This window comes from Cupressus sempervirens, chromosome 1, assembly GCF_028749045.1.
Source record: "Cupressus sempervirens isolate cs-2001-9-10 chromosome 1, ASM2874904v1, whole genome shotgun sequence".
Classification (NCBI taxonomy): domain Eukaryota; kingdom Viridiplantae; phylum Streptophyta; class Pinopsida; order Cupressales; family Cupressaceae; genus Cupressus; species Cupressus sempervirens.
In genome coordinates, this window is record NC_143118.1 from 133,496,581 (window position 1) to 133,509,149 (window position 12,569).

General features: G+C 35.0%; 1 protein-coding gene across 2 annotated transcripts in view; it reads left to right on the plus strand.

Moving 5' to 3' along the window:
* Nucleotides 1-1,075: 1,075 nt before the first annotated feature.
* LOC149576526 (Protein kinase superfamily protein) overlaps nt 1,076-12,569 on the plus strand; it is a 56,295-nt gene continuing 44,801 nt past the window's right edge. For both annotated transcript variants that reach the window (XR_016361743.1, XM_089817717.1), the window contains exon 1: nt 1,076-1,551. Coding sequence is in view for 1 of the 2 variants with exons in the window: in XM_089817717.1 (XP_089673843.1) it covers nt 1,180-1,551 (372 nt within the window). In the remaining variant the exon portion in view is untranslated. The remainder of the gene's footprint in view (nt 1,552-12,569) is intronic.

A 12,569-nucleotide genomic window follows, 5' to 3' on the forward strand; every position in this document is an offset into this window, starting at 1 on the left:
TTGTATTTTCTCGGTAGATTGTGTTCCTATAAGAATACACTACTCAAAAAACACAACAAACAACATCAATATGTAAGTTTCATTATAATAGTTTAAACAATGAGAACACCCAAATATAATACAAACAAACATCTATTTAAAATATTATTTTAATAAATTTTTGTTCTTACCAATAAATCACACAAGTTGTCAATTGTTTGGTTAATTCTAGATTTAAGAGGACCACTAATTAGAACTCTTCTTAAGGACAACTAAAAGTCTATCAAAAGGATCAATAATAGATGTAATATCTATCAAATGATGGAAAGTAGCTTACTATAATAGATTACAAACAATTAATAACTTTAGTACCTACTCTAAAATGTGTTCTTAAAATCTTTCATTTCAATAAATCATATTTATCTCTAATAATTTGTTTAAAATTTTTATTTTATTTTTATAAACTACTCAATCTTATAAATGTTATTGCAAATTTATTGTTCTTCGAAATATTCATTTATTCAATCCCACCTCCCTTAACCTAAGCCCCTCCATAGAACCCAACCCTCTTGGTAATGTATGGGAAGAGTTCCAAACCTGCAGTTTGACGAACAGGATAAGAAATGGCAAAAGAAAGCACATTGGCTGTTACACCTCCTAAGTGGCACCGTGCCCCTTTAAACTTCGATTGATTCGGCGGGGCCCACAAACGCCTGTCGAGGCCACCCCGTTTCAGTGAAACGGCCAAATTTCAAGGCAAGTGTATGTTTTCTTCCTCATTGTATTATAAACAGAACAAGAGCGCACGTTAACAGTAGTGACGAATCAATAAGCGGCCGCCACGGAAGCACAGTCTCCGTGCTGTAAAAACGTGCGTCATTTAAATAAACGGATAGAAGTGATGTCATATTTTGGCGGAGGAGGGAAAAAGAAGGAAAAAACCTTGAGATGTGACCTACCTTCCGGATTCCAGCCGGTAAATTGCAGTCAAACCTCTCGCAACTTGCAGTGCAAGAGTCACTTAGCTGGATTTCATGTGACCGTGTCCTTACTCCAAATTTCCTTAGTAAAGTGACTTGGGCGTGAAGCATTTTGCAGGAGGGAGGGATGTGGGCAGATCCCTCAAGCAATTGTGAAATACTCAGAAAGCCCCGGGTTTTTTAGTTTTTGGGTTTTTTCTTATCTTGGATTTTGATCAGTATGAAAAATATACTCAGGAAATTGCATATTGGATCGAGCGTGGATGGCGGAGGGAGGGCTTTGGATGCCAGATCACCGTCTCCTGGTTTGTTGCCCTCCCCTTCTTCTACAGCCGAGGCTAGAACAGGCGCAAGCACAGGAACAGCCGCCGGTACAAGCGAGGAGGACGTGTTAATGGATTATAATTATTTCGAAGAGGAGTATCAGGTTCAATTGGCGTTGGCAATAAGTGCTTCTTCTTCAAATACGGATAGCATCTCTAACGATCCAGAGTCTCTGCAAATTAGTGCCGCTAAGAGGATCAGCCTCGGTCATTCTCCTTCTCCTTCGCCAGCGAATACGCCTGCGGAGTTTCTGGCTCATCGTTATTGGGTTAGAATCATGTCTTGAATTGACCTTTTTTCTTGAACATATTTTGATTCTTGCTTGAATTTAGCGTTTTAAAAGCTCCAGGTCATAATCAGAGTTTTAATTAATTACTGAAATCATCTCATACATTCATGTCAATGGAGGTGATGTTCTCAAATGACAAACGCAAATGAGATTTCAAAGCACTAACCCTGGTTCAAACCCCAGAAAATATGGCAAATGTTCAAATTGGGTGAAATACTATATTCAGTGCGCTGGGTGTTGTGTATGCTGACTCAGAACGTTGAGTTTGGTTGCAAGTCTTGGGAAAAACGTACAATAGTGTTGTGTATTTAAGATTGTAGTTGCGTATTTTCTTTAAAACTGGAAAATGCCCTTAGTACATTATATGAGCGCAATACTAATGGTAATTTCGGTTGTGTTTACTCTCCGAGTCTCACCTCATTAGTCCACCAGGTTTGAACCCAGGTTGGCCGGAAGGAGGAGGCAGGCTGTAGGTGGGAGAAGATTATTGCGAGACTTTTATTTCTCTCAGCTTTTTCATAGCACCAAACCTAGAAGAAATAAAGTACATTGATCTCCATTAATGACCAAAGTAGGTTATAGCAATTTTTTTAATTTGAATTGGTGTTTATGAATTGTCTATCGGGCTGTCATAGATCACTGGAAGAATCGGGATTAAAAATTATTGGCAGTGTATCTACTGAGTACTACAAACAAGAAAAGGGATTTTACCAAATTTGTTTTCCGGTGGACGGAAGGGATAACTGTATTGAAGTGTTGGAGACTTGCAATAAAGCATCGATGCAGTATGACTAAAACAGATTTGGCAAATGTCATTGTGCAAAAGCCTTAGTCTAGAACAGTTATGCAATCACAATTAGTTATCCGCAATACTATCTTAGCCCAAATTATCCTATAATGGGACATAGGTGGATCAGAATAGCCAGTTCAGTGCAGTCATAATTCAACTTTTTTCATATTACAATTTATATCTAGCAGGATTTGATGGGCAAATTGAGCAGGATTGGTATGATTTGCCAGGCTAAATTAGAATAGTAAGTATCTAACAAACTAGGTAGCTTTGATTATGGGGAATATTTTTAGGAAGCCTCAATTATAAGGTGCAAGGTCTCAGGGGAGATTATTGATGTGATGGGTGGGTTGATTTTGTTAATTTCAAACACAGTGGTTCACCTCTGAGATCGCCACTCGATAAAGTTAGTTCCAAATAGACCATTCAAGTTCATGGGAGACAGGGAAATTGAATCAATGACAGATGGGTCACACTGATTGACCCAATACTAAATATGCCATTGGTTCCCCAAAAATGACATTTAAAAAAATCTGATTTGCAGATTTTTTCTGAGACTTAAGAGATACTTTCTCTCTGTATTCTTAGTAAATATTATTGTGTTTAAACATTTAATTCTAAGAATACTACAGGGGTGATTATTGATGTGATGTGTGGGTTGATTTTGTTAATTTCAAACAGTGGCTCACCTTTGAGATCATCTCTTGATCGAGTGAGTTCCAAATGGGCCATTCAAGTTCATGGGAGATGGGGAAATTTAATCAATGACAGATGGGTCACATTGATTGACCTAACACTGAATATGCCATTGCTTCCCCCAGAAAATGAAGTTTAACAAACATCTGAATCGCAGAAATTTTCTGAGACATACGAGATACTTTCTCTCTGTATTCTTAATAAATATTATTTTGTTTAACCATTAATTCTAAAAAATACTACTCTAGTCAATGCCTTTAATCATCCCCTGATGCAGTGAGTGCTGAGTGGATCATAGAAGCTCATGGGAGATGTTTTTTAGAGAACTTTAGTCTAGTACAGATAGGTCACATGGATTGATCCAATACTAAATATGCAGTTGCTTCCCTAAAAGTGAACAATTAAATTAACAAATATCTGTCTTGAATAATTTTGCTCAGACATAAAAGATATGTTCCCCATATTCTTAATAATTATTCTTCTCTTTGCCAATTTGACTCTAAATATGACTCTGCTCAGCAATTTATGTGATACTGTCTTACAATATTCTTGATCTCTGTTTCTTTCAGAACAAAATCAACAGCTCCAAATTAAGAAGAATTTGAAAGCTAAAATTCGTATCAATGTCTGTAAATGAGCAGGATAAAGTAGGTTAACTCTCTCATTTAAAAAATATCTGAATTGCAGTTTAGCACTCGTTTCTTTCATGATGGTCAACATGGTTCATTTGAATGACAAAAAGTTTGTATGAATTTTATTTAAGTACTCTAAGTCTAAACAACAAGAAAGTATTAATCAGTTGCCAACTTTGCTCTATAGTTATCTGCATCTCAGACTTCTCAATTATGTTAATGTTGTTGGTGGATTAATATAGGCGTAGCAAACTATGATCATGGGGAAACCCTGGACAAGCCTTGATTTCTTGGTGTGAGGCCCTAGTGATGAATTATGATGCAATGTGATGGTTCATTTTGCTGGTTTAAAACCTAGTGGTGCACCCCTGTGACACTGCACTGAGTGCCAAGTGGATCATTCTAGCTGAAGAGAGATGGGATTTTCTGATCTCTACCTGTGACAGCAGGTCATGTTATTGTAAAGTACCAGATGCTGAACAATATACACCTGAATTGCATAATTTTTCTGATATAAAAGACATGCTCCCCATACTCTTAATAAATATAGTTTCATCAACAATTTCTTAATTTCTGAAGAAATGTGATTATCTTCTTCAATTTATGGAATTTGTTTTACAATATTCTTGATCGCTGGGTTGTTTTAGAATACATTTGGACCATAAAAAGGTCCTCTTTGAAATCTAGAGTGTTCACGTGATTTATACTTTTCTGATAAATAGAAAACACATTGTGTGTATTCTTCATAAATAAATTAATAATATTCTCTTTATGAAAATGATTTAAAAAATATGCTTCTCTTTGGAGTTTTCAGTATCTTGTCTTACAATATAGTCGATCTTTCTGTTTAAGTCAAAGATTGATAAACAACTTATTTAAAGCAAAATGAACAAAAAAACAATTTTTACATAAGGAATGTTGAATAGCTTTTCCATTCCAAATCAGAAATATCCATATCCAGTCAAAATATGAATATACAAGTAATATTGATGTGCTTTAATGGCAGATTGTAATTGAATTTGAAATGCAAATAATAATCATAACCTTTGAAGCAAATGACTGCTTTAATTAATTTCATGAACCCACTGTTCATTTCTTTCATCCAACAATTGAGTGCCAATTTTATGTCAGCATTTATGTGCTTGAATGGAACCTTTAGGCTTTTAATTTTTTTTTCAAGTCCTAATTTTTCCTTGCCTAAATCCCTCATACATGATTTAAATAATTAACTAAAATGTCCCTATGCTGGTACAAACATTGCTCTGACAATGCTTGTAATGACTTATTTTATGATTGCCCTAAATCTTGCCTTTTAGTTGTCTGTTATGTTTTAAGCAGACCTGACTTTATGCTGATTCCCTCTTTGGATGTGGATTGCTGCTCTTCAAATGAATGCTTTGTTCAAATGTTCAATGTAATCGAATGTATTAAATGGAGGAGACCGAGGCTTCGTAAATAAAGATTACAAGATTGAAGTGCTAAAAATAGCAAGACTAAAAAATAGTGACAACTTAAACTAGATGATTATTTATAGAGCAACTAAGAAATGCTAAGAATAGTAGACTAAAATGCAAACAAAACATAGAGAATATCCTAATACCTTCCTTAATGGTCATCGTACTACCATATAGAAGAGTGTGCATGTCTTGTCATTACAAACTCTTGAGAATGTTCTGCTGCTTCTAAGACCTTCCCTGGATCTGCAGAATGTCATGCCAAGAGTAACCAAAATCTGTCTAAAAAAGAACAGAGAAGAGTGCTCGCTTCTTTGGAATGCTCCAGAACAAGAGACAAGAGCCTGCAACTGACTTTGTCCCTGAGATGAGTCTCCCACTAACCCTCTTAGAATCTGCAAAACTTCTGACCAGAAATAATCACAAAAAGGTTAACTAGATTTTGGATAACAAATCTGACTTCCTTGTTGCTAGAGACATAGATTCAGAACAACTGGCATTATTTTGAGGAATGATCGGCAAGGCCTCCAAGCTTTTGTAGATGAGTAGGACGCTCCAAAATAGACTGCAAGATAACATGATTGGCCAAGAACTGTTTTCAGATGACCACTATGACTAAAAATAGACTGCAAGGAGCCACTGATATTTGTGCAAAAATAAAAAGAACCTTGAAATTGAAGTTTACAAAGCATTGTTTTTTACGGAAAAAATGGTAAAAACCCAAGAAAGGAATATTTGATGTAAAATCCCAAGCGAACTTTGTGAATTACAAAAAACCAAAAATGATTTTTGAGTTGAAAATTCAATCAAAACCAAACAGATAGCTGACACAAAATCAGAAACATAGATTAGCATACAAAAATTGTTATCATGGAAAAAATGGTAAAAGTAAAACCTTTCTTGAAATTAGAGTTTCTTCTCAAAATGTGGATACCCTAACCAGGGTATACAAGAGCAAACCAGGGTATACAAGGAAAAAATTATAAGCCCTCCAGAATTTAAGGGAAACAATAATAAACCCAACTTATAATTTTTAGGAAAAATATTAAAACCCCATAATGTTTTAAAGGGAAAAATTATTTAATACCCTAATTTTAGGATTAAAATCATTAAAATTTCAGAAATGCATGATTTTATCTTAGAAACAGTACAAGCCGGGGGAACCACGTGGTAAAAATCACAGGCCAAGACAATTTGTAGACAGAAAAGGTTGTAGATGCGGCTGTTGAAATATGTAGAAAGAGTTGTAGAATTGATGCATGAATAAATGTGGAGAAGTCAATCGTGGAGTTCGTTGGCTAACAAAAATATCCACGAGCAAAAACAACTTACATATTAGAATATTATTATTTTATTACTTTAATAGTTATCTTTGTATAGATAAGATCATTTTTTCGATCTTCTTACTTTCCTTATTAGAAATTTTGTATTTTGTACATTTGTAAAATTCTTTATAATTATCTCTTTGATCGTTTTGTTAATGCAACAAATCAATTTTACCAATTACTAGCATAATAACGCAAAAAATAATGAAAAATTCTAGACCAGGGGTCATCATGCTGAAAATTGTCAAAAAAATTGTGTTTTGTTAGCTGCGAAAAATAGACACAGGCAATTGCGATTGTTCAAGACGAAAAGAAATTGACCAATGCTGGAATAAAAGCATGGGTTTTTTTTGATGTGCAGGCAGGCAAAAAAATTGGTCTGAAAATGAAACCAAAAGCCACATGTTTTTCAAAGAAAATACTGTTAAAATTGTGGTAGCAAAACAACAAAATCATGTAGAAAACGCAAATTTTTAAGCCCCTAAAAGTTTACTGTTGCAGATTGGAAACAAATGCAATTTGGAGAGCTTTTTTCGTAGGATGCTAGTCACAAATCTTCAAAAAAATGCACATCTTAAAGCGGCATAGAAAAACCTTTGAAGCTTTCAAAAACCTCTGAAACTTTTGAAATGATTTTACGCTAGATTTTCAAAACTTAAAAAGCTTCCAAAACCTTGGGCCCTCCTATAAGGGATTGGACCCAGACCTGCTCCCGCTATGTTAAATTATTTGATGTAATCCAATGTATTAAACTAAGGAGACCAAGGCTCGTTAAATAAAGATTACAAGACTGAAGTGCTCAAAATAGTGACAACTTAAACTAAGACGGCCACTAATAGAGCAACTAAGAAATAGTGACAACTTAAACGAAGATCGCCACTAATAGAGTAACTAAGAAATGCTAAGAATAACGGACTATAAAGCAAACTAAAAATCAAGAATATTCTTGTATGCTTATGCTGATTGGATTGATGTATATGCTTGATTTGGAATGATGACTTGATCTCCTTGATTGCTTTGAGTGATTTCTCTTTATACATTATTGATGAAATGGTCAACACCTTTCATATAATTGAGTCACCACTGTTAATTGTTGCCTTTGTGGGGAACATATTATGCCCTGAATTGGTCTCCCATTAATGTACTCCTCAAATGAAACCTTCTCCCCTTTATATCTTCCAATGTGGGGGACAATCACAACTCTTCAACATGTTTGCCCCTTGGCAATGGTCACACCCTTTCACAATTACCACCTTTTGAAAGGGTCACAACCCGTAATCATTGTTGCCCCTTTGGAAGTAATATCCTTTTTCTCTTCCCCTTCTTTTCTTCTCCCATTAATCCTAACCTGATTCCTATGCTATTTTTTCCCTTTTCCCTAAGGACTGAATATTTTTTAGGGTTTCATGGAGATTGGGGTACTAGGTACATTGCAGATAGGTATGGGTACCAATATGTTGGTTTTTCCATAATAGGAGACTAGGGCACTTTGGGTAGGTCAATATTTTTTCATATAATACAATATTTTATAGAAAACTTGAAAATAGAATGACATTGAGTTTTCAAACAAAGGACATTGATGAAGTTCATTGTCACACATTAACTTGGAAGATTAAGTACACAAATTGAAACGTTATACAATCATTGTATTAAAGTTTCAATTTGTTTTGATAGATACATGACCTAAGCCTTGATGCATCGTAAAGTGCATAGATACATACAAAATAAGCAGCATTTAGTTACATTTTTCTGCCCTCCTTCTAGGTTGTTCCTCGTCCTTCCCATCTTCTTTTGCCTCTGATCACGATCTGTATATAATCTAAGCACTACAACTTGCACTTATGTTAAGGATAAAGCTTTGAAAAGTCACACAACCATGAAAACGGAAAGGGCATATGAATGAAATGCAAAGAGATAAAAACATTTTTTAAAACAAAAATAAAATATACATCTAAATCATTAGAAAATACATCTAATAGAGTGAAATAGTCATTCCTCATTTGAGAAAACATATTCTAAGCAACATGATTATCAATTTGTTGCATCGAAGGGTGTTTAAAGGCTTACTTACATAAAAATACAACAATTATAAACCTTTGTGACTCTACTAGCATACAATGGGGGTAAAGAGGCTCCCTAACATTATGAATATCCATCAAGACGAAGCTGGAAGATTCCATAACCTTCAATATTCACCTTAAATTCATTTCCCTTGCTCTATCACCATCTTCCACAACAAATCTATCTATCCAATCATATTGTCTTGGGTTGCGGGATGAAGTGGGTAAAAGCAAAAGAAAGAGCCCTAAATCTTCCCCAAGATAATGAGATGTAAACTATGTTTAAAATTCTAAAGAATCTAAACCATCCCCAATTCAGATGGAGTTCCTATATTGAAATTATGACTTCTTATGTCTGACCTTCTTCTAAACCTATATTAGCTAATTCATCCACTCTTTGATTGCCCTCCCGATATATGTGATTGATTGTGATCTTGTCAAAGGTTTGACATAATGAGAGGGCTCTAGATAAAATTGAGTCTAGTCTCCAATTAATGAGGGACACTTTGCCTATAGCATTTATTATAATTGCAGAATCTCGTTTAATCTCTACATAATTGCAACCAAGAGTTTTACACAACTCTAGTACTTCAACTAAAGCGGTTAATTTTACCCAACTATTAGTTTCTATTCCTATTATCTAGCTAATTTTGCTATCTCCATGCCTATAATTGCAGAATCTCCTTCGATCTCTACTTTCTTGCAACCAAGAGTTTTACACAGTTCTAGTCCTTCAGCTAAAGTCATAAAAATTGCCCAATTATTAGTTTCTATTCCTTTATATCTATTTTTTTTTAATCTCCATGCCTTCTGAGTTATGGATACTACAACCAATGCTTGCTGTGCCCAGGTTCCTTGTTGAAGCTCCATCAAAATTGAGTTTGAATCAACCCTCCTTGGGTGGTTGCCATTGGCACTTCTCTCATTTTCTTTTTGAAGTTCCTCCTGTTTCTATAAAGGGGGGTAGTTATTGACCTATCCACTTGCCTCTCATTTTGTTGTTCCAATGAGACATTATAGCCTCTTGTTTTTTCAAAACTCGATTGTTGGTAAGTTCAATGACAAAAGTCTCAATTTTAATTAGAATTTGTTCTACATTCATCTTCTTATTGTGAAAAATTCTTTGGTTGCGTTCCCTCCCTAACTCCCATAGGACTATGAAAGGTGTAGATATTCGTAAAGAGCTATAAATACGGTCCTTTTGAAGGAGGGGCCAACGATGTAGCGAATTCGTTACAGTTCTTGGAAATGCTGGTATCCACCTCAGTTGTGAACATAGCCATTTCCAACATTGACATGAATATGGACAATGCGAAAAAAGGTGGTTAATGGATTCTTCCTCATTTTTGCAGAAAAGACATCTACTTGGGCCTTGGAATCCCATTTTCTTAAATCTTTTTGAGGTAAGAACCTTCTAATTTAAAACTAACTGGGTGAAAAATTCTGCCATAGACAAACAAGCTTTATTCCAACATAATGTTGTTGAGATGGATTCCTTTGCACTCATCTGGAGAGACTTGAGGAATTTATACGCCTTCGTTGAGTTGTATTCCCCACTCTTGCTTCCATCCCACATCAAATTGTCCTTGCCAAAATTGAAAGTTACTTTCTTGTTTGATAGGGTTCTTATTAGACCTTCCGCTTCCTTAGGTGGGAGGATCATGTCCTTAAAATTCCTTCTGTTTCCAACCTTTTCGTCCATCCTCAAAGGTAAAATAATCTATAACTCTTTTTCCCCATCTAGCTTGAAGTGTCAACCTTAATTGGGCTAGTTTACCATTTTTTTCCAAAGTACCAAATCCTTCCCAAGAGTCTTCCTAGAAGAGAGCGTCCTCCCCAATCTTCAGATTCCATGTTAGTCTATCTTGGATGGAGGATCTACAATCCATCATGAAGTTTCAAATTTTCGATCGTCTAGGTGGTGATTTCTCCTTGAAAATGCTGATTGGATCAATATTGCTCAGATATTTCTTAATTAGGATCTTTGCCCACTTGAGGTGTGGATTCCTGTACATTCTCCATACCAGTTTAGTTCCTAAAGCTTTACCTTGGGTTTTGATGTCCCTAATCCCTAGACCTTCCTCATCTTTTGGTCTGCATACCTTGTCCCAAGCTAACAGGCAATATTTTTTCTTTTCCCCTATTCCCTGTCAAAAGAAAGTCCTAAGGAGTCTATTGATTTCTTCCCTATTTTTTATGGGAAGATCAACACAAGATAATTGATAAAGAGGTTGTGCTGAAAGTACAGAGTGTATCATCGTTGCTCTACCTGCAGAAGAGAGCCATTTTCTTTTCCAGGAATCTGTTTTTCTTTTGATATTTTTTGTTATTTGATCCCATAATTTTGTTGATCGTGCCCCTTTGTCTAGAGGGATTCCCAGGTATTTACAAGGTAAACTTCATCTTTTGAAATTCAAAATTTGGCAAATCTACTGCTCCCAATTAAGATGGGCGCTAAAGAAGAAGATTTTTGACTTCTCAGGGTTTATCTCTTGACCTGATGGACTGGGATATTGACTTCATATTGTTTTATATGGTTTTGCCTCCTCTATGGTACTTTGTCCATAAAGCATAGTGTCATCAACAAATTGTTGGTGGGTTGTCAGATCGAAGTCACTAATGATCCTTATTTCTTTAAATGTCTTCTCCTACCTGGCATTGTTTATTGATTTTCCTAATGCTTCTGCCATTAAGATGAAAAGAAGAGGGGATTTTGGATCCCCCTGTCTAAGGCCCTTGCTTATTCCCAAAAAGCCTTTGGGCGATCCATTTACCAGTATTGATAACTTAGGGGAGGATATCAAAGTTTCAATTTGAATTAGTGATTTCATATTAATAAACTTGATAAACAACAAGCTGATACACAAACAGAGAATTGAAACAAAAATCAGAAATCTGAGTCAAGGTCCGTAGCTATGATGCCCCTTGTGACCTTTCATTTCACTTAACTAACTTCTGATTATATTATATTATATTTTTATATTCTAATTTTATAAATCCTATTTCAAAAAAGAATATTATGCATAATTAATTAAATATGCCACCATCAACCAACCAACCCTCTTCTAAAGACCAATTCTACAAACTAGTAAATCTTCCTGTCTTCGCCACCCTTCTTCTCCACAACCACCCAACAAACTCAATCTTAGCCGTCTGTCCATCTTTTGGTCTCAGCAATTGTTCTTCATCATTGCAACTATAAATCTTACCATACCCAATAATATCAATCTTAGCCATCGTTCCATCTTTTGATCTCAGTGATTTTTCTTCATCCTTGCAAGGTTGCAACTATAAATCTCACGATCCTTAGCCATTTCCAAGGAGTTCGGAATATAAGTACTTTTATACTGCAAAGGAAATCGGAAGTTTGAGGGTTTTTAAATCTAAAACATGATCATTTCTTTGCATTTATAATCAAGTGACAGAGGATGAACTGTGGGAAAAACTACATATAGAAACCAGAGCCATTGATTCTGTACATTTAGATTAAGAAAAAATTGAATTTCTTTACTTTATTTGCTAAGTTGCCGAATAATGAATTGGAACGGGTACTGGTACAGGTACGAAACAGTAGTACAGCAGATTTCTTTTTGGGGTTGGGTATGTCTTTGATACATTCAGACAAATATATATATATATATATATATATATATATATATATATATATATATATATATATAGCCACACAAACACATATTTATGTATGCATATGTGTGTGTGTGCCCGTGCAGCTAAAAAATGAAATTAAGTTTAGAATGTCATTTACATATTCATATGCTAAACAAAACCATTATGATGTTTAAATTGTGAAACATAACATTCTAATTTAAAATCAGGTTTCTGTATCAAAAAGATCAAGCCAGTATCTCATGATATATATATTCAGAAGTTTGCTAATCAGCAGTTTAGGTCTTTAAAATATTGAAAAGATCAAACTAAAATGACTAAACATTTCGGTATTGAAAAACACCAAATCCCAGATGTGTACCCACAGGAGATTCATTTCAGAATCTGATTCCAGTATGTTTCATACCCAGAAT